The sequence below is a fragment of the Thamnophis sirtalis genome, unplaced genomic scaffold, assembly GCF_051295495.1.
Source record: "Thamnophis sirtalis isolate CommonGarterSnake01/CBP01778 unplaced genomic scaffold, rThaSir2_p1.2 scaffold_3, whole genome shotgun sequence".
In the NCBI taxonomy this organism is placed as follows: Eukaryota; Metazoa; Chordata; class Lepidosauria; order Squamata; family Natricidae; genus Thamnophis; species Thamnophis sirtalis.
The window spans coordinates 100,228,225-100,254,285 of NW_028261383.1; the positions used below are offsets into that span (position 1 = coordinate 100,228,225).

At 38.4% G+C, this 26,061-nt stretch overlaps 1 protein-coding gene across 2 annotated transcripts in view; it reads right to left on the reverse strand.

Moving 5' to 3' along the window:
- The window catches only part of DPYSL3 (dihydropyrimidinase like 3), a 71,795-nt gene that overhangs the window by 8,786 nt on the left and 36,948 nt on the right, over nt 1–26,061 (reverse strand). For both annotated transcript variants that reach the window (XM_014053698.2, XM_014053699.2), the window contains exons 2-9: nt 21,453–21,541; nt 12,180–12,364; nt 10,211–10,375; nt 9,090–9,151; nt 7,486–7,566; nt 5,985–6,053; nt 1,482–1,602; nt 637–793 (exon numbers count right to left, since the gene is read on the reverse strand). In XM_014053698.2, coding sequence (XP_013909173.1) covers nt 637–793; nt 1,482–1,602; nt 5,985–6,053; nt 7,486–7,566; nt 9,090–9,151; nt 10,211–10,375; nt 12,180–12,364; nt 21,453–21,541 — 929 coding nt within the window. The remainder of the gene's footprint in view (nt 1–636; nt 794–1,481; nt 1,603–5,984; nt 6,054–7,485; nt 7,567–9,089; nt 9,152–10,210; nt 10,376–12,179; nt 12,365–21,452; nt 21,542–26,061) is intronic.

The following is a 26,061-nucleotide window of genomic DNA, read 5'->3' on the forward strand; positions in this document are numbered from 1 at the left end:
TGTATTAGCAAAACTACGCATAGAACTCACTCAGACGCAGGAATACATAAAAAGTCTCCATGGTTCCCAAGTAACCATGGCCAAGGTTCCATGTGTAATTCCTATTACCAGACTGGCTATTTTTACTATGATAGTCAGTTTTAGCTCTGTTCAAAGAATGCCCATTTAATCCTGTGCCAGAATGTATTTCAGTTAAATATTATTCTGTTCTAACTATTGGTTTATTTTGCTTTTTGGTTATATAAAGTGCTGGACTGCAACTGGAGAGACATAGGATCAAATCCATTTTTAACAAAGGAACTTCACTGGGTGACTTTGGATTAGTTACTCTATCTCAGTATAATTCACATTACATAATAATTGTTAAGGAGGTTGTTGCGAAGGGAAAATGGCTGTCAATTCTTGAAGACCAAATCCAAAATAATTCTTTCCCATTAATAGATTATTGTAGGGTTCACCATTGTCCTCCATTTTAGATGTATTATATTACACTTTCATATCTAAATATACAGTTTTTTAATCAGGGAGTTCTGTGTCTATGCTATTGCCAAACTCTAGGCCGCAATACATTTTACTTTAAAATTTTTAAAGAAAGGTAGCAAAAAGAGGAATTTCCCTTTCCTTGCCATTACCAACCTGGCCAATAAGGAGTTGATGTAATCTGGGGTTGTTGGATCTGGACTTAGAGGTGGGGAAGTCACAAATGCAGCAGCCTTTGCCCAGTTCTTACTCCAGTAATGGGTTCCATCTGTTCCAAGACTGGCTGTGATTGGCTCACCAAACACAACATTGCCTGGTGATTGTCATGGGAAGGGGGGGGGGGAGAAAAAAAAGAACAAAGAACATGCATTATAGAGAAGGGAGCAAGAAACCAGATAACATATATATTTTTTAAAGGCAGCAATCACTTACTTCTAATGGCTCCTTTGGTTCTGTTGATCCAAACCATGACAACCAGATTTCAAAGCCAAGGACAAAGCACCTGGGCTTAAAAATTGATATGTCTTCCAGTTTGCTTTTAAACCCAGATCAGATAATTTTTCGCTTTTAAAGAGAATGAGTTACAGACTGTTTTAAAGTAAAAAGGAATACTCTTAGCATGAGACTTGCTAAGTTGAACATTCTGTGCCAGGTAACTAGATACATCTGGGAACTTCACAAATAAAAATGTAACTGGAACTAAGACTTACAAAAGTGACTCTACCGTATTCTTTCTTAACCAACTTAATACTCCTCCAAATACAGTCGTTTTTCTCAGTTCTTACTTACTTACTTACTTCTTAATGCTCAGCAGCTTCCAAGATTATGAAAAGTTTTTGCATCCTTTGAACAATTTCAGAGATGTTCTTTCTCGCTTTACCTATGCTCCTGTTCTATAGAATGGGCAATTCAGGGTGCATTTTGGGCTATCAGGTTGAGTGCAAGTTCTGATGAGTCAGAAAATAAGACAGAGTTGAAGATACAACGCTGAAACAACATACCTTTTTTCCGGGCTTGTGATATCAGATCAGCTGCACTCTTGCTCATCACTTTAGTCACATATAAGGGGCAGTTGGTCTGGCTGGCAATGGTGATGGCGCGGAAGACAGCTTCAGCCTCCAACTGAAAAAGAGGTTAGCGAGTTCATACACATTCATATAGGATAAATAGGCTCATAGGACACAATGAATTCATTTTAGTTCATAAGGTTTTGTTTTCAAGAACATTAAAAAAGACCTCCAAAATTACCCATAATGTATAATCTGTATATAAAGCAGACATGATAAACACAGGTCCAAATTTTTTCTATCACAGTATCTATCTGTACTGAGTGTTTCATTTTCTCCATAAATCTGGCACTACCTTGGTTTACAACCATCTGTGCATTTTGTAATACAAACACAATGCATTACTATATACAGCAGAAGATTTTGGCTTTCAAGGTGACACTATATTTTTACATAATTGTATGAGTTGTATGCTGTATGGATCTTGAATGTGTTACAGAGTAATTAAATGAGTTTGTTGGATGGAGAAAACATGGGTCCATAGAACTGCTAGCTATTTAAATCTGGGAAAGCAGTGAAACATTTATGAAGGTGAAAAGTTTATTATGTTTAGAGAAATTGCACAATAAAGTGAATGGGCTTGAATTATGGAACGATTTGTATAAATATGGAGTTGAAGGTTGGCTATTGTATGCAACAGAGCAATCCACAATGGAAGCAAAACACAGCTGAGAATAAATTGAATATTCAGTATATAGTTGCATACTGGGACAAGAAACAACATATGGCTTACATATGGCTAAATGTACCAGAAAGGTTTCTCTTAACAAAGTGTTGTTAGGAGATAGAAACATTTGACCCCTTCTGCAGAAAATGTTATGTAATCTGAAAACCAAAATTAACTGTAGAGTATTTTAGGCTGACTGTATGACATAATGATGAGAAAGTATTTAAACATTATAGCATCAGAGAAAATGGAATACAAGTTATACATAAATTATGAACAAGCAAATGAACTTATGTATATTGGCCTATGGACATGGTGGAACAAGGAGATGGAAAGGTACAGACAGGTATAGTTAGTGAGATTGATGGTTTTAGATTTTTCTTTCATATCCTCTTATCTTCTGCTTTTTAATTTATTTTGCTTATTACTTTCCCCCACCAGCATTCTCCATAAGGTTGCTTATCTTTTAGGGATTAAGTGATGGACATAGCTTTATATATGGAAAACAGTATGAAGAATAAAAGAGGTATTATAAATGTAAGCCTTGACCAATTGGAATAATATTAATTGATCTTTAATATAACAGAACAAATTAATGATTGCTTTTCTTTCGAACATCTTTTTACTATGTTAATACTTAGCAATAGCAATAGCAGTTAGACTTATATACCGCTTCATAGGGCTTTTAGCCCTCTCTAAGCGGTTTACAGAGTCAGCATATTGCCCCCACAGTCTGGGTCCTCATTTCACCCACCTCGGAAGGCTGAGTCAACCTTGACTCAGCTGGTGAGATTAGAACCGCTGAACTGCAGATAACAGTCAGCTGAAGTGGCCTGCAGTACTGCACCCTAACCACTGTGCCACCTCGGCTCTTACTTCTCTACTGGGCACACATTTCATTCTAACAAGTAATTATTTTTAAACAGTCTTTGCCAAGATGATGAAGCCCAAAATGCTAAACTCCCACTGCTATAATTATTAACCTGGAAAAATCTGGATTAAAACACTTCTGCACTAATAAATTATGTATCTTGATTATTGTTCTGTCAGAGACTGGGGAAATATTTGCACCTGGGTGTTTTTATCTGTTGCGATTGTAAGGGTTTTTCTACCTTTCCTGTGAGCCTGTTGGCCACTTTGGCTTTCCCTGACATAGTTGGTCTGTACTGCTAGAACTTTCAACACTTCATCATGTAAGCTAACTTTGGAACATTACATCATTGACTAGTCAGCCTGACTTCAATGGAAATTGCCTTCTGGCTGTCCAAGTATTTAGCAGAACGGCTAAATACTGTTACACAGGAAAGGGGAAAAACAAACAAAGAGTATCCTGAAAGGACACTGTCCTAAACACACAAATTATTCAAGGCTCCAAAAATGTGGGGCTATTAAAAAGTTTAGGTTACAGCTCAGGCAGCTGTATATGAAGACTGTGTTTTTCTCTCTTGAAGTATGAACTCAAAAACTTGGTTTCCTTTCCTAACACAGTCCATGTATCCTAGAAACATTTCATATTGAACGTAAAAGGCTTTGCCAAGAAAATCATATTTACATGCACTATTTTGATTCTGAATATATTGCACCATAGAGCTGAGAAACTGAATTCAGCATCTTTCAGTTGAGAAGTTGCTCTACATGGGGCTGCCCTTGAAGAGCATTCGGCGACTTCAGCTAGTCCAGAATGCGGCCGCGCGAGCGATCGTGGGTGCACCTCGCTTCACCCACGTAACACCTATTCTCCGCGAGCTGCACTGGCTGCCTGTTGGTCTCCGGGTGCGCTTCAAGGTGCTACTTATCACCTACAAAGCCCTTCATGGTACTGGACCTGGGTACTTGAGAGACCGCCTACTGCCAATTACCTCCACTAGACCGATACGATCGCATAGATTAGGCCTCCTCCGAATTCCATCATCCAGCCAGTGTAGACTGGCAACTACCCGGAGGAGAGCCTTCTCGGTGGCTGCTCCGACCCTCTGGAACGAACTCCCCATGGAGATCCGGACCCTCACCACCCTCCAGTCCTTCCGCGCCGCTCTAAAGATCTGGCTGTCCCGGCTGGCCTGGGGTTAAGATTCTAACCCCACTCGAATTGTGTGACTGTTGTGTTTTCTTTTTAATATGTTGTATTGTCTTCATGCTGGAAAATTGTTTGTCCTCCCCCCCCCTTTTTTTGAACTGTGAGCTGCCCTGAGTCCCCCCAGGGAAAAGGGCGGCATACAAATAAAGGGAAAATGAAAAAAAATGAAAAATGAAAGTATTGTATCATATAAACTCTTCAAAAGTATGGAATTCCATTGATGAAGGCTATTTGAACATGCTGCCTAGATAGTCAAGGTGGGAAATTTATGATATATATGGGTTTTTTTGGAATATTTTTATTGTGATTTATCACAACAATGTTCATTTCAACTATAATATGTTTGTATTGTGCATGTGTGCATCAATGTGTGTCTGCATGTCATCTTCAAATCAGTGTTGACTTTGGGCAATTGTCTGGACAAATCTGTGAAGCTTTCTTGTCAATATTTCAGAGGTGGTTTGTCATTGCCTATTTCCTAAGCTAAAAAAGGTCTGGCCTCAAGGTCACTCAATTAACTTTGTGCCTAAGGCACCACTAGAACTCACAGTCTCCCAGTTTCTAGCCTGATGCCTTAATCATTACATCAAACTGTCTCTCTCATATCAACTGGCAACATAGAAATGCATATATATATATATATATATATATATATATATATATATATATATATATATATATATATATATATATATATATATATATATATATATATATATATATATATATATATATATATATATATATATGAATCATAGCATGACACCCAAATTGGTCATATGGAAAGCAATACTTTGATGAAACAAATCTAAGTGGTTTTATTACACATGGTTATCAGTCAACTGAGGCAACACAGTGGAATGCTACGACTGCAATTGTTTTATTAAGCAGAACATAATAGCACAGCAGTCTGCTGTGACAGACATGTGGCCTAGTTATTTAAATCAGTGAGATATTTGTTTTTATATATCTATAAAAAAAACCTTACAAACCACCTGTGCTGAAATGCAGGTTATTTTTCTACCCTATGTTTTTTGTGTCCTTCTTAGGTTTTAATTCAGATAGGCATCGAAGAAAATGTTCAACCCTAATTTCCAATTACTTAGTACAATGTGTCTTTCACCTAGCATCTTAAATATACCCAAGAATGTACAATAATATTTTGTGTAGCATTTCTCACAAGCAAAAGTGTGCATCTTCTACATGACTATTATTAGGTGATGACTGAATTTCAAAACCACCACTTATATACCATCAGTCTCTTTACTAACAAAGATATTTGCTAATTAATATAATTGTTTCACAGATAAGATTTGATAAAGGCATAATTATGCTACTCAAGAGATTCAGCATCCCTAAAATGGCAACAGTACCACATAAATCTGAGGTAACTGAGAAAATGATTTAAATTTACACTCTTCCCTTTTCCTCCAAATCTTCAATGTTAGCTAGAAATGTTTAGCAAGAAGAGAAACTGTACAACCAAAATGATTGGAGTAAAGTTTCTTTTAAAATCAATAGTAAAAGTATCTTATCGTTTAACATCCTCTTAATTTCCTAATTAAACTATTATTGTTAAACAATAAATTTTATTTCTTTGTGGAATCATATTTGTATTTAAAAATGCATGTGTATAGAGTGTATAATTCCCAATTAATTGTATAAACTACGATTTTTCATTCATCAGCATTACCTCTTCTGGTCTACTTAGCACATGACCCTCCGGGCCAGTTATTCCCATCTCCAACATCCTAGCTTGCTCCTAAAGAATAGAACAACAATGAGACCTGAATCAGAAACAAGTTTCTTTATTTCTTGATTTAATTGTTAATTTAATTACTAAATGTATTGTGAATAATTTAAAACAAATGCTTTACACCTACCTTTCTCTTAGTATAACTTTTAAACATTTAAATAAGAAAGTTGAAAAAATGATTTACATAGGTAGCATTTTCTATTGTTTTGTTTTTGTACAAATTAGCTTTTAGGAAATTATTATGTAAATGCAACATTAAAAGTGTGACTGAAGTATAGAAACAAAGATTTCAAATAATTAATACAGGTAGCCCTCGACTTATAACAACATATCTGTTGTTAAGTGAAACATTTGTTAAGTGAATTTTGCCCTATTTTACAATTTTTCTTGCCAAAGTTGTTAAGTGAATCACTGAAATTGTTAAGTTAGTAATATGGTTATTAAGTGAATCTGGTTTCCCATTGACTTTGCTTGTCAGAAGGTCACAGAAGGTGATTGCGTGACCTCAGGTCACTGCAACTGTCATAAATATAAATCGGTTGCCAAGCATCCAAATTTTGATCACAGGGATGCTGCAACAGTCATAAGTGTTCCATAAGTTATTTTTGAATAAAGTCACTTTTTCAATTCTATTATAACTTTGAACAGTCACTAAATTAACTGTGGTAGTCAAGGTCTACCGGTAATTGAAAACTCTGGAGATGTTCAAGCTTGTGTAGCTAGGAAGTGGACAGGGCTAAAATATTAACATATCGAAACAAGGTTATTTGAAGCTGAACTGATACAAAATTAAGACTAAGCATAGTGGACAACTCAAGCATTTATATTGTCCAGCTGCGATCGAAGGACTCACTTGACTTATCAAATAAATCTATTCAGGCGGCCCTTGATTTACGACCACAATTTTCACTGCTAAGCAAGGCGGCTATTAAGTGAGTCACACCTAATTTTACAGCCTTGTTTGCCATGTTGATTAAGTGAATCACTGCAGTTGTTATTAAGTAAAGTAACTCTGGATTCCCTCTTTGACTCTGCTGTGGGAAGATCACAACTGGCAATCAAAGACTTCAGGATGCTGAAATCACTGTAAATACATGTTGGTTGCTAAGGGCCCGAATTTTGATCATGGGACTGACGGGATGCTGTGATTGTTAAGTGCGAAGATTGGTTGTAAGCTACTTTTTTCATTGTTGTCGTAACTTTGAACAGTCACTAAGCAAACAGTTAATTTGAGGGCTACCCATGCGATGTGTCATAAGGTATTCTTTTCACACAGTACAATATTTCAATGTATATCTTTATAGTGTTGCTTCAATGTTTATTTATTTCATATGGTGTAGCAAAATGCAGCATTAGTGCATAAAATTCACAGAAACCACATATCAATTGTGTACGTGCTTGCTTGCTTTTATTTGGTCAAGAAAAGGCAGAACATTACCTGTGCAATTATGTCCCCATTTTCAGCGTGAACCTGAGCTACTGCACCAAGTTCTCCTAAGAAACTAAATATTTCGTACAGCTGAAAAACAGGATGCAATAAGAAAGACAGTTTTGGAACAGATAAAATACAAACCCGAAATCTTTCTACTGCGAATAATCAAAGGGAAATATACAAAGAAAATTAAGTACATATTAACACATCTGCTAACCACAGCTAGAATAGCATTTGCCCAATGCTGGAAACAAAATAATACCCCTTCGGACGAATTAGTGATAAAAAAACTTTGGATTGTGCAGAGATGGACAAATTAACACTGAAATTAAAAGATAAAGAAGAGTCGGAATATTATGAAATTTGGAACAATTGGTACAAATGGCTACAAAACAGGAATAAAATTAAATAAGCCAAAAAACAACACACACACACACACACACACACACACACACACACACACACACACACACAAAACTGTATAAAGTATGTAAATATAGAAGTGAAACATTATATACATGTACAGGTATGATGACACAACAATGTTGATGTAATGACTGTAAAGGTGTTGTAGAAGGGAAAAAATAATAAAAAAATCTGTTATAAAAAAAGAAAGATAGTATTAAGAGACTGAAGATTTATCTGTGTCCTGTAATGTCTCAAATGAACACATTTTGTTAAAATTATGGGCTTTTAATAAATTAACCATTCAATACCTGCTAGTAATAAAAAAAAGAAATTGATGTTTATCCAATGCACTACTGACTAAGGTTTATAATTTCTAATTGCAATTGTATTATGTGCAGCAACTGCTTCATAATTAGATGCTCTGAAAAACATACAAAATTTAATAACAACCTGATTAAATCATTGGGGTTACAATTTGTTTAAAACAGGGCATGGATTGACACTCAAAACCCAATAATCTTACTTAAAATTGGTTCTTGAAACCAATTTTGGAACCTGTTTTCTGTTCCTACTTTTCTTAACCAATGAAGGGAACTTGAGGGTTCATCTTCTTTTTTGATTTACTATACTTATCAAGTGCTTTTTAAAAAAGTTTTACAAAATGTAAATAACCATATAACACTGCAAATTATCATCAAAACTCATCTTCTGAGAATGCACTTTTTCCACTGAAGGTAGAAGTATCTGTGATTACAACTTACAGCTCATTCTTGTTATACGGCCAGAAACCTGCCTATTAAATATTTAAAATTCTATCTTACAGATTTTAATTGGATGGCTTGGGAAAACAACAAAATAATTTTGGCCTGCATCATATTTTTATTAAGGAAAGTTAAATAACTGGAGCTATCACCCTCTGATAAAGATATGCTGCCTTTGAATATAGGAGTATGATTTCTAATAGCCAGTAATAGATCTGATTTTTATCAAGTGTGGTTAAATACCTCTCATGGGTGTTCCAGGATTATACATATTATAGCGTGAGTTCTATTCTAATGCTATTTGTCTTGTTTTTAATGTTAATTGGGTTCACTAAGATAACATACACCCTTCCAAATTAAAATGCACTAAGACTCTGAATAATTTTTTATCAGACAAAGGTTCAATTTTTTTTATACACAGTACAATAACCCATTTCTTACCTCTGTGTTTGACATCTGGTACAAATCCTTATAGGCCATGTAAACCAGGAAAGAGTTAACTCCTAAAGTAAGGAAAGATTATGCAACACAAGTATTGGCAAAGAAGTAATACAAAAATATTTATTACACAGAGTACAATGGAAGTCTTTTGCAAAAATATCTTAAATATAATGAAATGTCTTGTCCACACTCTGGAAAACAACCAGGATGTTGTGCAATTCACTGCTCCTTCATTTATTATCTCTCATAAGATTATAGAAATAACCCATGACGAGGATCGCTTCTGAAAAGATGAAAACATTATCCATCTTTGCATGTTATGGTGAACTATAATTTATGTTTATGCAAAGAATCTATTCCTTTGAGAAGTTCATAATGCTGGGAAAGGGGAAGAAAAGAGAAAAATCAATGGTGATGGGTGTATTATAGGTAAAGAACCAGATTGGATGCTTTCCAAAGCATTGAGTCTATACTGTATATTCTCAGTTCTGTTCTCAATAATAAGGGAGGAGGTAAAACAGACTTATAATAGTTTCCGGTGTAGTAATTCCAGGTAAGCCAGGAATTGTAATTTAAAATAAACTTTAGAATTCACTGACAACAAATCAACTAATTAAAAAATAGCCAATAGGTCAGTTAATCAGTAAATTAAATTTTTAATAACCCAAAGGGGGGAACCCTTATGGCTACCATGTACAAAGTTGCTTATGAAAAGATATAGTGATTTGGAATCATTATTTGGATCAAAATCAAAATTTGGAATGGACCATGCGTCTGCAGTGCTAAACAATTGATATTGCTCTTTGTAAATAATTTTTTATACTTCATATATTATGAAGCTAAAATCACAGTGAAAAATAGCTTTCATTTTTAAAATGAAGAAACTGCATTAATTGCAACTAAATCTGAATTGCGAGCTTTTGGGCTCCAAGTCACCCATCCAGAACAGTATTTTAACTCTTGTTACAAAGAACTGAAGATACTTGAAGAATGACAAATAAGGAGCTAAAAAAAATGTTGCGATAGCTATTTTGCATACACATGCATACTAATAAATAACAATTAAGCAGAATAGCAATTAGAATGAGAAAAGCCAAGAACAGATCTTGGAACTAACATACCTTTCTCTTTGATGAGTGTCTGCACTTCCTGCTTGACGCTGTCATTCCAGTGGGTGATGTCCACATGCAAGGAGTAGTCACAGCAAGCCTTCCCATCACCCCATTCTCTCCATTTCTCAAAAGCTTCTACCAGGCTTGATTCAGTTTCAGGTACAACATGGTCAACTGTGAAAAAGAATAAGCTCTAGCAGAGAATCAAGAACAGATGTCCTTTCTTCCCCAGTTTGTCTGCTAAATTATGTCCTCAGTATCCCAAATCAAATGTCCATTCATTGTGAAACATCGTTACTCACAATGATTAAAATACTCTGTCTGGTTAAAAAAAAACCTAAATACTTCAGAGATCAGCTAATTAAAATCTTATGGCTTCAGTGTCTAATTTAGAATATTGCTTTTGCAGTCTGAAGAACAGAAGAGGTATTATTTTAGTCCTCATTCTTGTATAAAAAAATGTTTAGGTCAATTCAGTGAAACTCATTAATTCATTAATCTAATAAAGAGGAAAATATTTGAAGTTAGAAACATATTACAACTGTGCAGAATAAACTTTGCATTTTTCATATTTATTAGCTTTTATGCAGCAAATGAGCCAACAATATATCTTATTCCTTGTAATCTCTCACATAAAATGAATTTGTTGAACAGGGATTAAAAAAAATAAGGCCCTAATTTAATATTAGAAATATTCTAGATGCTTCTAGTACATTTTTGTTGAGATTCCAGCCTCTCTATCCTCTACAATTACCCATTTAAAAAAGTATGTGTAGCTTCATAAAATGCAATCTAAACACTTTTTGCTGTAATTGGTGTAATCTTCACTTTTCATTTCAAACTTTTCATATGGCAAACACCTTCAACAAGCATTAGAAATGGCAAACCAAGAAGGAAACTATTGCATTAACTGTTTATAATTGAAATTTATCCTGATTTTTTTAAATGCAGTAAATCCAAAGACTTCAGCAAAAAGGCTAAACTGTGGACTAGACTTCAATGGTGTTAAAATGATTTAAAGTGTGAGTCAAGAATTTATCTTCCATTTTAGTTTGCTCTGTTTGTTCTGAGACATATTTGGCCAAGAGCCTATTTCTTTCTGCAGGCATTTACTATTTGTTAAGGACTATAGCAGCTGAAATCTAGGCATGGGCAGAAACATTTATTAGCTATTCTGAACTATTTAAGGTTTTCCTTATAGATTTTAACCAAAATATGCAAATCTCTCACTTTTCAAGCACAAAAATTCAAGTATTCCAAATCAGTTTTTTCCAACCTAGAAATTCAGGTCATAAAACATATGGAGGAGATGAGGATACCAAACATCTCAGAAAGACTAAGCATTCTATAGCATTTGTATTGTACATTCCACTTGTCTTCCATTTCTCTGAATGAACTTTATACTTGCAGATAAGCTGAAGATTTTAGGTATGAAAAATTGATTCTATCAATAGGAGTATCCTTGAAGTATACAATAATACTTTTTTAAAATATTTAATCAAAATAACATGAAAACTGCAGCACTTGCAAGTAAGCCAATTGTAAAACTGCATATGAAAATTCTGAGAGCTTATACAGAGATGATGCATTTTGGTGAAACAGTTGCAGCTTCCTATATAAATGGTACTAAATCTAGTCATTACGTTGTGCATATACATACATACACACATACATTATATATATAAAGTATATATTACAATGTATTATGTAAAATATATGGGGGGGAAGCCACAGTTTATTCTAAAGGATGGCCACATAGATGACTGAATATTCTAACAACTGAAGATAATGTCCAGTTCCTAGTCTTCTAAAGTAGTTTTCAGAAAATTCTTTCCCATGGAGAAAGTGCACAAGATCCTAAAAAGCGTTACAGGTGCATATTATATGCCAGAAATTTAGCTTGCATACTACTAATAATAAAACAGGAGTACTATTTAACAACGTTGAAAATGGATAGAAAAACCCTCCTTGCACTTACTGATCATGGTAGTCCCACCCGCCAGGGCTGCCTTTGTCCCCTGGAAGAAGTCATCCACAGCTGTCATTCCTTTGTAGGGCATCTGCAAGTGAGTGTGGACATCAATTCCACCAGGGATAACCATCCTCCCATTGGCTTCTATAATCTTCACTCCTCCAGGAACTATTAAGTTGTCACCAATTTGCCTGATTGAAAAAAAAAATCAAAATAGTTAGAATAGGCACATCCATTTATAATGAAAAATGAAAACCCTCCATAGGATTTAAGCATCGTTTTCTCGGGTATTTATTATTTGCATCAGTTTGTATCATTCAAATATTTATTTTTAATTTATTATTAAATGCACACCCCAACTGTTTGTGTAAACTCACAAGGCAGCTTACAAAAACATAAAAAATTCAAAATATAAAACATATCCATGACTCCATTAACAGAAATAAAAATCTAATACTGGTAACGTTAAAACAATGAACTTTTAAGTTTCTTGATAGAGATTCAATTTTGGAAACAGGTTATCTGAATCCCACCTCTCCCTGATTATATCAGCCCATCTCATTAGGAATCCTTGGTGCACTCTTCAATTCTGAGCCACAAATATTCTCCTTTACTGGCATCCTGTTAGTTCTGGCAGAGAAGGCGTGCTTTGGACTAGCTGCCAGGGACCTACATTTGGAGGGTCTCAGAGGGTGGGCCTTCATGACCCTGTGCTCATCCTATCGAACATCCTCCCCATCAAAATTAAATTAGCTTCATCCCTCTTGGATGGCCTTGGAAGTCCTTCAATATTTTATTATGTCATCAGGCCTGGGGGTCCCAGGGAACCAGTGACTGGTCTAGATGGTTCCATAATTGAGGAAATATTTTCATTTTCTCTTTGCCGGGGATGGATGGGTTGTATATATTTCACGTTTAATTATTTTTTTGCTTTTTAATGTTAACTTTTTTATTTTTAAATGCCGGTCATGATTTTATTTAATAATCGTACAATCGCCCAGAATCCCTGATCTGAGATGGACAGCTTTATACATTTGTTTGCTAAAGCAATGAATGAATGAATAAATACATAAAATTATTACTTTGTAGAAGCTCAAAGGTATTTTATTCATGCTTTATTCTGCAAACAATGTGTGTCTCTTCAAGAAAAAAAATGTACTTTATTAAATAAATATATAAACTATATTTTTATCAGAGGTGTTCTGTATATCGCAACAATAATGTTATATGTTATGTTGAGACTCAACAAAATCAGTAGATACAAAGCTTTTCTTATGCTTCTTATGTCCCATGGAAAAGCAACAGGGAAAAACATTATGGAATAGTTTGCTTCGGATCTCCGTAAACTGCAAAGTTGTGAAAGCAGATAAGTAAGTAAGGTAAGTAACCTTCAAGAAGGTTAGAAGGACTAAGTCAGATATATGTCTTGACATGCATTATAAAAGCAATACAAATGCCAATTGCTTCTCCCTTTGAGAAGCCACTGGTTGTCAGTCTGTTTCAGCAAACAGGTGGGAAAAAGATTTGAACTATGGAACTGATATGAGTTAAAGCCTGTTGGCAGTTGATGTTTTTCTGATTTAATTTCAGTTTTTCTAGAATCTGAATTATAATTAGCTTTTGAAAGATAATGTTTTTGAATCTGTGCTTTCTGTCTTCAAGCTCAAGTAGCTATGTGAATAAAACTTACCAGTGGATTTTCAAAAACATTAAAAATACAGGTATTCAATGTTTCGTTTCATCTTATGGAGAAAAACAGTAAGCAATTTTTAATACTGCAACTGCCGTCGGTTTACCTCTTAATTCATCATTTTTTTCTATATTGTTTTCCCTTATTTTATTTATTTGCTTGTATCTGCCTTTATTATTACAAATAACTCAAGGCAGCAAATATACCCAACACAGCTTAGTTCTATTTTCCCCACAGTAACAAAAGTGAGGTGGCATGGGCTGAGAGACTGTGACTAGCTCAAGATTACCCAACCAGCTTTCATGGCTAAGGTGGGACTTGAACTCACTGACTCCCACACTCTAGCCTAGTGTCTTAACCACTAGGCTAGAGAGTGGGAGTCAGTGAGTTCAAGTCCCACCTTAGCCATGAAAACTGGTTGGGTCCAAATGTGGCTTCCCCCTCTTATTGATGGGGAAAGGAATAGCAACAATCCCCAAGTATACCTAGCAAGACAGGGCTATGCCTAAGGGCCACTGAGAGCTTCAAACATAAAATCCTGCACTCTGGTAAGTGCTCTTCCTCACTTTCAGATTCTTCCCTTCTTTGCATTTCTCTACATCCCTTGCAAGTGTGTTTAGAAGACCGGGTTGCAAGTACTATTGAAGTCTAAAGAGGGAGGGAGAACTGGCAAAACTCTGCTTTTCATAAATAGGAGGACGCTAAACAAACTTCATTTAGAGCCAATCCACCACACTGAAAAGTCTTGGGATAATAGCACAACATACAACAGTGTACACAGAAGCAATTTCCTACAACAAAATAATACCCTGTTTCCCAGAAAATGGGTGTTGGTCTTAACTGAGACACCTGTTCTCAGGGAAGTGGAGATAACATCCAGGAATGGATTAACTCTGTTATCCAATTGGACTGAGTATGCAATCTTGAATGTCATGCCTCCTCTAGTAGCTCCTCCCAGATTTTGACGAAGGCGTTGCGGCAGACAAACATGTGATGGTGAAGAAAAAACTCTTCTGGGACCGAGGACTGGACACCTAACTGGGTGGGGCTGGATGCTCTCTCCACCGTCCTGAGAACGGGCATCTCAGGTAAGACCAACATCCATTCTCCATAGTTGGTGGAGATAGCATCCAGGAATGGGACATACCAAAGCCTGTGCTGTCCTCACAGGTGGGTCATCAGGACCATAGTCCATTGGTCCATGTGAACTGGTTGTAAGACTCGCCAGCTGAAAGCAGCATCCGTTGATGCATAACTATCCAACCTGTAATGACAGATAAATAGGACGGAGCAGCCCAGGTAACCGCCCTACAGACATCTTCCAGTGAGGCCTGTGCTGCACACGCCGCTGAAGCGGCCACATTCCTGGTGGAGTGAGCCGTGATATTTCTTGGTGGCGGAACAGATTGAAGTTTGTAGGCTTTCAATATACAAGCTCGTATTCAGCAACCCAGAGTAGAAGGAGAAGCTTTGCTGCCCATTCTGGCTGGCTGAAAGGATACGAACATGGTCTCTGAATGATGTATCGACGCTGTCCTTTTGGTATAGATTCAAAGAGTCTTCTGACATCAAGGGTATGTCACCGTCTTTCGAGGTGATGAGTCAGGGCAAAAGTTTGGAAGTATCAGTCCACTTGAACATTGGATACCCCCGAGATGTGTTCTGCCTGTATGCACAGGAGATGAGTCTCTGCCCAAAGGCCCCGCAACTCAGACCCCTGCATGAGGGATCTGGAACGTGTCGCTCCCTTGGCTTTTGATGTGGACCTTTGTGGCCGTTTTGTCCATGAGGACCAGGATGTATGTGTTTGCAACAAAGTCCCTGAAATGAATGAGGGCCAGCCAGACTAGCCAATTGAGGGATCTGGAATGAGTCCCTCCCTTGGCTTTTGATGTGGACCTTTGTGGCTGTTTTGTCCATGAGGACCAGGATGTATGTGTTGGCAACAAAGTCCCTGAAATGAATGAGGGCCAGCCAGACTAGCCAATTGATGCTGTGGCGCAGGGCCAATTTGGACCACTGGCCCTGAACCATCGATTGTAAATGAGCTGCCCAGCCAAAAAGACTGGCATCCGTCATCAATGTCAGGTGGTCCGATTTCTTGAACAGCAAGCCTTTGGAGATGGTTGGGACACCCCCCACCCCCCCCCGAGACCTGGTTACCTGCATTGTGATTAATGAACAGCTCCTGCGGGCCCTTTGATGCGGAAGGAAGAACCACTGGAGGCATCTGCTGTGCAGCTGAGCCCATGGGACGATTGCGAAACCTTCACAGTGTACGGCAGGTCCCAAAGACTGACCTGTCACTCTGGGGACAGGTATACTATGCCCTCTGTGGTATTTATAAGTGCCCCTAGATGAAGAAGCCTCATCGTGGGGGAGAGATGACTTTTTTTGAGGTTTATGGAAAACCCCTGATCTTGAAGGGCCTGAAGGGTAGCACCTAGGTCCCTGTTCGCTTGGACAGCTCATGTGGATTGCAGCAGGATATCGTCCTGATAGCAGTGGATTCTCACAGTCTGGCCCAGAGATGGGCCGCTACTGCTAACAGCTTAATGAACACCCTGGGGGATGATGAGAGGCCAAAGGGGAGGGCCCTGTATTGAAAATGCCTCCTGTCATAGAAGAAATGAAAAAACTGCCTGTGAGCCGGGAGGATGGGAACGTGGAGGTAAACCTGTGAGATCCATGGATGTGAGGTAATCGCCCTCCAGATGCCCTCTAGGATGGTCAGGAGGGAATGCATCTTGAACCGCCAGTAAACAATGTGATATTCAGGCATTTTAGATTGAGAATTGCCCTCCAGCCTCCTGAGGACTTTGGGATGATGAACAGGAGAGAGTAGAATCCTTGTCCTTGCTGCCCCTATGGAACAGGCTAGATCGCTAGGATCTCCAGTAGATGCTGGATGGCCTGTCCATAAGGAGCCTCTTGTCATGATCCCGAGACACGTGACATCTTATGAAAAACTTCGGGGAGGGGTAGGAGAGAAACTCCTCTAGGAGAGGACACATTTCACTGTCTCCCTGACCAGGCATCTGTTATTATCTCCTCCCATCGGTTGGCAAAGAAGGCTAATCAGCCCTTGATGGAAAGGTTCTCCAGGCAGTCACTTTTGTCACTGGAAGCAACGACCTCCCGCACCTCTGAAGGATTTCTTGGATGAGAATCGTTGACCGCTTCTAGCTTTGTCCTGCTGCTGACCCTATCTGAAGGGTGTCTGATGTTGTGGGCGGGGGAGGCTGAATCCCCCATCTGTCCCTCAAAAGGGTGAATGACGGTAATAAGGGAAAGAGCGAGTCTCATGCCACCTTTAAAGGGAGGGCAAGATCTTATGTTTGTCCCTATATTTGACCAGCAGGGGTTCCAAGGGAACTCCAAAGAGTCGGTCCTCTGAAAAGGGGGTGGAAGCCAGCCTCCACTTACTCCTGGCATCTGTCTGCCACTGTCTGAATTAGAGGAGATGCCTGGTAGTCCCTGAGGATACCATGGACTTCGAACAAGTTGGGAGAAGGGACACCTCCTTTTCTACCACAGGTTTGTAAAAGAGAGGGTTAGCTAAATCCACTGACCCTGAAGGAGCATCCTGGGCAGGTAGATCCCATATTGGCCACCTTCTTAGCTTTGAATAGTAGGGATCTAAATAAGGAGGGCTGAAAGAGTCCAACAAAGTTAAGTTGGTCAGCGGTTAGGCCTTTGTCCTGATAGGTCTGAGTCCCTGCGCCTGATAAGAAAGTCTGATCAAGAGACCTTGAGGGAGGAGGGTGAGAGCAGTTTAAGAAACCCCTGGACTCCCTAGTTTCTCTAGGGCTGGCTCTATCTGAAGAATGGAGAGAGGCCCTTTGTTGCAAGCGCAAAGCAATTCCCTGCTTAATAGCCTTCGTAATGATGGCTGCCATATTGGTTGGCTGTGACTCTGCAGGTTGTAGGGGGCACAGACCTGAGGGAGGCTGCAGAGATGGGGCTGATATGTCTAGAGGCCGGGTGCCTGGATGCTGGAGAGCCTAGAAATTCCCCACCCTCCTCAGTGTTTGAGAGGGAAAGATCCTCCTCTGTCAGGAGACATCTCAGCCTGCTGGGGACTGTCACAGATGATGGGCAGCTCCTCAAAGGGGTGTGGACTGACCTGCTCCACGGAGTGTTGGTCTGATGCCCTCCTGGCTGCTTCCCTCTGGGCCTTGGCAAATTCACGGTCCAGGGCTCTCTGGTGCCAGCTTTCTGCCTTTTCTGTGGTTTTGGAGGCCTTTTTGGAATGCCCTCTGGACCGTAATGAGGGGGCAGCCCGCTTCCTGGCAGGCCTCAATCCAGAGGTTCATGTGATGGACCCATCAGGAGGAGGGGAGGGCTGAGGGCCTTCGCTAGTTGTGGCAACTGGCTCCAAAATGGGGTCCGCCATGATGAGAACACCACGAGGCAGGGAATTTACTCCCAAGTTACTGGTACCTTTAATTGCGGAGTTCCTGGGGCGAAGATAGAAGCAGGGAGCCACTAAGTGGCTTGTCAAAAGGGGCTTAAGCTCTCACCTGGCTGTCCGTCGAGAAGTGGCTGCTGAAGTCATAAAATGGTGCCACCTCATCTTTGCAGCCTTTTTAAATGGCACCTGTCATTGCTGGAGAAGACAAAAGGCCACCACTGTTGTTGGAGGCTTGAGCTGTGGCCATGGAGTGGAAAATAGTGCGCCTTGCCCCCGAGCCTCATTGGGACTGCTCCGTCAATCCTGCGGTCCGAGGGTCAGCGTTCTGGAGTGACCTCATGGTCGCTGCCCTGGTCCGGCTGAATCCAAACTGCGGCCATGTGGCCTTCAGCACGCAAGGGCTGAAGACCAGAGGCTGCTCAACCTGATGTAAAGAAAGGGAGCAAGCCTCGAAAGTTTGAAGAAAAATATTGGTTGTAGGAATAAAATCTAGAGGAGAGAATTTTAACATGTCTTGTCCTAGGACAGACTGAGTCTAAAAGCTGGGAGAAGCTACTAGAGGCAGCATGTCATTCAAGATTGCAGACTCAGTCTGACTGGATAAGACGGAGTTAACCCATTCCTGGATGCTATCTCCACCAACTATGGAGAATAAGCCATATCAAGCCCTAGCATGTTTTTACATGTGCACCTAATATAAGCCCTACTTAAGAACCTGCTCTGCTGCCTGCCCATTGCATCTGGTTTCTCATAGCCATGAGGTTGTGCTGGGGAGGTTTAGCTGCCCCATATGCCTCACACCAGCTTACCTCAAGGCCCCCGCAGCCAGGCCAACCACATCCTGACACCTGCCTTGCAGCCATGTGCAGCAGGAGCCCACACTGCCACTGGCCCACTTCTGCTTGCTTGTGGCTGCAATGGAGCATGAGGTTGAGTGGTGTGTTGATGCAGTGGCTATGAGGCAAAGCAAGTGTCGGGGCACGGATGGCCTGCTGCGGGGGCCCCGAGATAGGCTGGTGTGTGATGCACATATCACCTGCTCACCTCACCTTGTGGCCGTGGCACGTCACTCGACCTCCCGCTGTTGCGACTGCAAGGAAGCAGAAGTGGGCCAATGGCTGCTGTCGTAAAGTGAGGCAAATGTTGGGGTGTGGGTGGCCTAGCTGTGGGGACCCTGAATTAAGTGGGGGCTTGGGGCAGCTCCATCCCCCCGCTTCTCAGTGGGGGCATCACATGGCCTCCTACCCCACTGCAAACAAGCAGAAGAAGTGGACCTCCCATACATAGAAAAAAAATAAGACACCACCAAAATATAAGCCCTAGTGCTTTTATTGGGCCCCAGGTAATCACAATGAAATTTCATTAAATAAGCTGAATTGATAAAGGCTCCACATAGCAAAACTGTCATAATCAAATATAGATAAAATCACTATGAAAAATATTTTTAAAATATGCATATTACATTTTCTAGAAAGTTGCCTAATATAAGAATTCCTTGCTTCAAAATTCAACACCTTTTTGCTATTGAAATAAATAATACAACAAATTATACAATCATACTTGAACTAATTAAATAATTTCTGTGGCCTCTCAAAACAGTGTTAATCTCACTCAGCATACTACCTCAAACAGCAAGCTATAGTTTCTGAAACTCATGACCAAGACTGCAGTGAGTTTCTAGTCCCTTATTCTTATTTCTTTACAGGTAGTCCTCAGTTAATGACAATTCAAACAGTGACTGTTGAAGTTACAGTAGCGCTGACCGAAAGGTGATTCTAGCTGTTCCAGCTATCCCAGCACCCCTGCAATCACATGATTATGATTTGTGACTTTGTGATTGTGCTTTATGCTTTTATTACTTGCAACAGAAATTCTGATCCTGATTGCTGTCATAACTCGTGTACGATCTGTCCAATATCAAGTAGCATAATACTTCTCAATACAGAGAAAAAGCTACTATAGACTATTTAATTTGCATAATCCTTCTTTATATTCGATGTGAGGTGAAGTGAAACAAAGAGGGAGAATCAATTCATTCAAAGCTGAGTAGGGATATGAATTATAATATCCTCAATCCAAGTACAATATTACTTTACTAAAATTCTCTATAGGGTTAATGATCTTCAACTAAATATTAGGATAGTAAATTCAATAATTCTGCATATGTATTGCTTTACATTAGTATGCACTATTTTCTACAACAGCATTCCCTATGCTATCTTGCAATAAAAATACAATTTTCCTTTTTGTAATTTGTTTTTCTGTGAAACAAAGAATTTTGCTGAAAATATATCAAAACTAACTATAATTTGTATGTTTTAAATGATAGAATTTTGGTAGATTAAATTATTTCTTAATATGGACTTATATTTTACATGAGGCTACTTTTAAAGAGTTTTTTCAAATAATTCAATTAGTGTAAGAAACCTGTATTACAATAGAAGCCAATTTTTGAAGATACGGTTTAGATGAAATTGCTTCAACTGAAATTCTATGACCATTCTGGTTTTTTTTTTTAAATGCTCCAATACATTATGCCATTAGCAACTTTGATTTTCAGTTCACAATGAACTCCACTTTCAAATGCTAATTTTTACTTCCAAGGTAACATTTAAGAATATTTTAAATACTAGATGGCAAATATGTCAATATTTGATGCACTGAAAAATTATTTATAAATTACAAGGTATATTGCTCATGGTACAACAATATACATGTTTTTTAAATAAACCAGCAGTTTATAAATTACATAAAAACATGATAAGACTTCAGATGTAAAACATTCCATAATGATATTGGGATTTAATCCCAAGTACATATATTTATAGATCAGAAAAAAACCCACAGCTTTTAATCAGTATAAATGATTATTATGACTTGGCAAACATAGACAGCAGTCAGATTAAAAAACATCAGATATTGTAGCCTTACTTAAAAATTCCCCTTCACTTTATAATGGAATGACAAGTCATAATCCTGACATAAATTAAACTTGCCCCTGTTCACTTCACCAAAGAATACTTCAATATATGAGAGTTTAAATCCAGTAAGTATGAAGTAACAGTAGATGATGTAGGATGTTCAGACAAAACCCAAACAGAAGCTGGTAACAAAAGACTGCTGAATTTCTCTCTTCAATTGTTTTTTTAATAAGCTTTGGAAACTTTATACTTACTTTATAAGACCATCCTCCATGTAAATGTCAGCATGAAAAGAATGATCATCATTGACTATTCTTCCTCCTTTAATAAGAAGACGGTCACTCTGCATGAAAGAAAAACAAAGAATATATGTGTAGTAATTATACAATTAAAGTGCATGTCATTTTCTATCAATCTATCCCTCTCCAGAAGGAAGAGAGGGAGAAATACAAAATTCAAATATTGAGCTGAATTAAACCATGCCAAACTTGATTTTCTAGGTTTTCAGAAAGGATAATTTTAAAAAGGAACTTCAGCTCATCCTATAGTGGATTTGGGATGACAAATGTAGTAAAATGTAGCAAAAGTCAACCATACTGCCCTTAGAAATTCCAGCCATTCATTTCTTTTAAGAGGTTTTTCATTTTGCGTTGCTTACAGTCAAAACAAAACTTTTGAGACATTTAAATTAACTTCATTTATAGTTTACACATGGCATTGAGAGGTTTAAAACATAACATGAAACTCTGAGAAAAAAGATTAACAAGAGAACAATTTCTAGAAAAGAAAAATGACTTATTTTATGGACAGAAGACTTCCATCAGCATAGCATAAACCCTGAAAAATATGCATAAAGGCTGCTCACACATGGTTTTGAGCATTGTAAATTCCTTTGTCTACTACCTGTCTAGATGCAAGATGTCATAAGATTTATTACTTCTGATATATTATGGTTTTGGTATGCATATATTAATTAAGAAATTAATGATAAATATACTTTGAAAAATCCTCCCATATTCTTTCTATACTCAATATGGGACATTGGGTTACAAACTTCCCTTCCACTTTCTTTTGTCTGTCTGAAGTATTCTCACTGCTGTTTATGAACAATGTGTCTCATTGTGTTCCGACTGAAAATTCCTGTTAATTATTTTCTAACAACATTCTTTTTGAATGATGTGTCATTATATTACCCCCACATTTTAAAAAGTTAATCAGCTTCAGAGAATGTGTTACAGAAGCAAAAATCTGAACAACTGATACACATTAAATCCTTTGCAGCAGACTTATTGGTATTCATTTGGCAATAATCTCACCACTGAGTCACAATCTTATCTAATGCCACAACAGCAGCACTATATATAGCAAAGAATATAATGTACCGGTTCCCAAATGCATACTTAGACTGAAGGAGGAGCTCAGATTTGAGAAGTTAAAAAGATGATTACCACAGAACAACCAGGATAAGCCTCTGCATCTCAAACTATTGGTAGGTTTATGGCAGAACAATGCTAAACTAATGATCTGTTTATTCAGAAAAGTTTTAATTTGTCTTTAGTTGGTTAGTTATCACAAAATGATGGAAGGTTGTTCTATCTTTACTAAATATGCATTCTATATTAAAGTGTGGATATTTTGGAGGCGCAGAGTACATGTACTCAGCTTAACACCACAAACATATTCCAACTGCTCTATTCAGCCTGGTTTAAGTATTTTTGTAGTATATTTTCTTAAATGCTTCACTTTCTAATCAGTTTGCTGATTGCTATAAATACAGCTTATTTCTGAATAAACATATATGATTAAATTATAAGGCCCCAAGTATGTGAAATAGTATATTTGAATGAAATTCTCCTCAGAAAAATATGCTATAAAACAGAGGCGCCTGACCTTTTGGGCATCAGGAACAAATTCCATGGAGTGTGTATTTTCCACGGAGCATGGTTTTTGCACACTGCCTGGATCTTGTGTATGTGCAGATGGGGTTTTGTTCACTTGCATGGCCTGGTTACTGGCAGTCCGGAGTCCAATACTAGCCCATGGCCCGGAGGTTGGGGGGGGGGGGTATTGCTATAAGACGTTGCTTTGTATATCTAAAAGTAGTACAGGATTTGACTAATGTGCCTATAAATCTACCAATCACTTGAAAATATTTCATGAATATTTTGAAAAGATACACAAGACATCATTTGTAAGTAATAACATAACTAAATGATAACAAACCACTGTTTTTATTACATGCCACAAAAAGTTGAAATGTCAATCAATTCCCATTTCTTGGAAATGTTATTTTAGTTCTATGTAAGTCAAAGATTCCTTGTTCATGTCAATATCATGCAAATTTCGGAGTGCGTTAATGCCAAGGTAAATAATGTAGGACCTCCTTACAAGGAATGCTGTGTGCACTGCAGAACTTCAGCGATTACATTGAAAAGCCAAAATGACTGTGTGTTAGAAAAGCCAATTTATTTCAGTGTGAAAATAACCAACCTGAATTTGCTAATGAAAGTTAAATGATTGTGTTTTTTCTATTTGAAATATCAAAAGTCATTCAGAATTTATAGTTAGAAAGCAATTAAGGTTGTTACCTGTAATTTGTAGGCAATTTAAGATGTAAAGCCTTCTACTAATCTGTCATTTATATACTATTGTAAACTCAGGGCTGAATTGTTGGGTAATAAACTAGAGATCTATCATGCTTTGGTTTGTACAAAGAAGGGAAAAAATCTGAAGAGGAACATCCCCCCCCCCCAAACCATCCAAAAAAGATTTGAACAAACTTGATGACTACAAATATTCATTCTCCAGAGAAGCTGGGGTTGGGGAAAACCCACTAGGTGGTAATGAAAAGGTCTATCCTAAAAGAGCCTGAGATGCATCAGCCTAGTTAAAATAGGAATATTACACATAGCAACTGCTTTGGTGTATCCAACATTCTGTCATTCTTAAGAACCACATTATGCTATAGCCTGGTTTTTAATTTATGGAAATTACACTCAAGAAAACAGTGAAAATGTTATGAAGTTTGGATCTGGAGGGGTGTGGATAGGTAAGAAAAGGCTCATCCGTAAGAAAGAGAAGATTCAGTGGTGATACACCTATTTTCAGAGATCTCCCAATAAATTTTCAGTGGGACTGCACTATCCCAGGTGAAACCTGTGTGCATTGGGGTGGGGGGGGAGAGAAGGAGGGCTCCTGGATTTCTGGTTTTTGATCAATCAGCAAATAGCAGCTACAAATACATTTCATGTGCCGTTTATATCAATTATGGCCATTTTCATAGTCACTCAAACCTGAATCACCTCTTATATGTGCTCTATATGGGGTTGCTCTTAAAGACTTTCAGGAACTTCAGTTTATTCATAATGCAGTTGTGCAAAAAGTTTCATGTGGATATTGTTTTGTCCATGTGTCATTTGCCTTCACAAGTGATGCTGGTTACCAATGCACTTCAATGTGCATCTATACTCAAGCTCTCTTTAAAACCTAGATACTTAAACAACTTTCTTTCTTGGATGTTTCTGCACATCTAGTGAGATTTGGAAAGTATGCGCTGGATTTCATCAGTGAGGGAATGCCATCTTGAAGGACCCAGAGAGGTCCCTTGTCTGTAGCTGCACCAGTCTTTGGAATACTGAGTCTGCATAGCCCTGGCACTATTGCCTTTTAGGAGAGCCTTGAAGACCTTGATTTACATATGGCATAAAGACTTGTGATCCCATTTAGTCCTTGTTGTTTTGTACTATTGTTTCCTTGATATCAGTGTATTAAAGTTTTATTATTGATGGCTATGTTTATGCCTCTTTTACTCCGGATTACATTATTCCAAAGATTGACACAGCTACAGGCAGGGAATCTTTCTGGGCTCCTTCAATATTATGTTACTTCACTGATGGGATTCCAGGACAAGACAAACTTGCCAAATTTTACTAGATGGGCAGATAGTCTCCAAGAAAGGAAGTTGTATAGGTATCCAGTTATAAAAAAGGAGGAAGAGCAGGCTAGGCCAATGGAAGATACAATAAATGTTATTGGGGATAGCCATGGGGAGGCAAGGAAAGGAAGGCACTGGTAAAATCAGATGTTGGATTATCCAGTGGGTTATGCCATGAATGAAAAATCAGCTAAGGGGAGGCAAGAAAGGGATGGAAGGAAATGCAGCAAAGGCATTCATATATATTGCATATCAACTATTGTAGCAATCGTTGACAGGAGAAGGAAGGGAAGGTATTGGGAAGATTAGGGCTGGATAGACTGAAGGGATACACCATGTTGGAAGCTACTGAGGAAAAGTGGATGGTATGCACCAGCTTTTCCCTATTCTCCCTCTAATGCAGTTCTTGACCTATGACCATTCATTCAGTGACCATTTGAAATTACAATGGCATTAAACAAAGGGACTTACAATCCTTGCCCAAAGTTCCAACTTTCTGAAGTTGTAGCACCCAAGTGAACAAAATTTGGTGCTTGACAGGGCATCCACTCTTATATCATAGGAGTGTAGCAATTTCCCCTTCCTGACTGTGGGCCAGGAGACTTTGGCCAGTTAGGTACACTGGTGTGTAGAAATCTGCCAGGGGCTGGAAGATTTAGCTAGCTAGGCCCAATGGCATGTAGGCATCCTCTCTTTCCTCCATAATGGCTTTCTCTTTACTTTGCCATGCCCGGAAGTCTCACCAGGCATTTCGGGAGTAATGGTGAGGCACAGAAAAGACCAGAACTATCAGGATTTGGGGGGAGGGGGCAAGGAGGAGGTCCTGGGCTACCTGGGAGAGGCCTTTTGACCCATAGCAAGTTTCCACATGCCGGTAGGCACTGGGCCTCCCAAGACTCCCTTACCCTGAGGCACCTCTTCAGTTACTT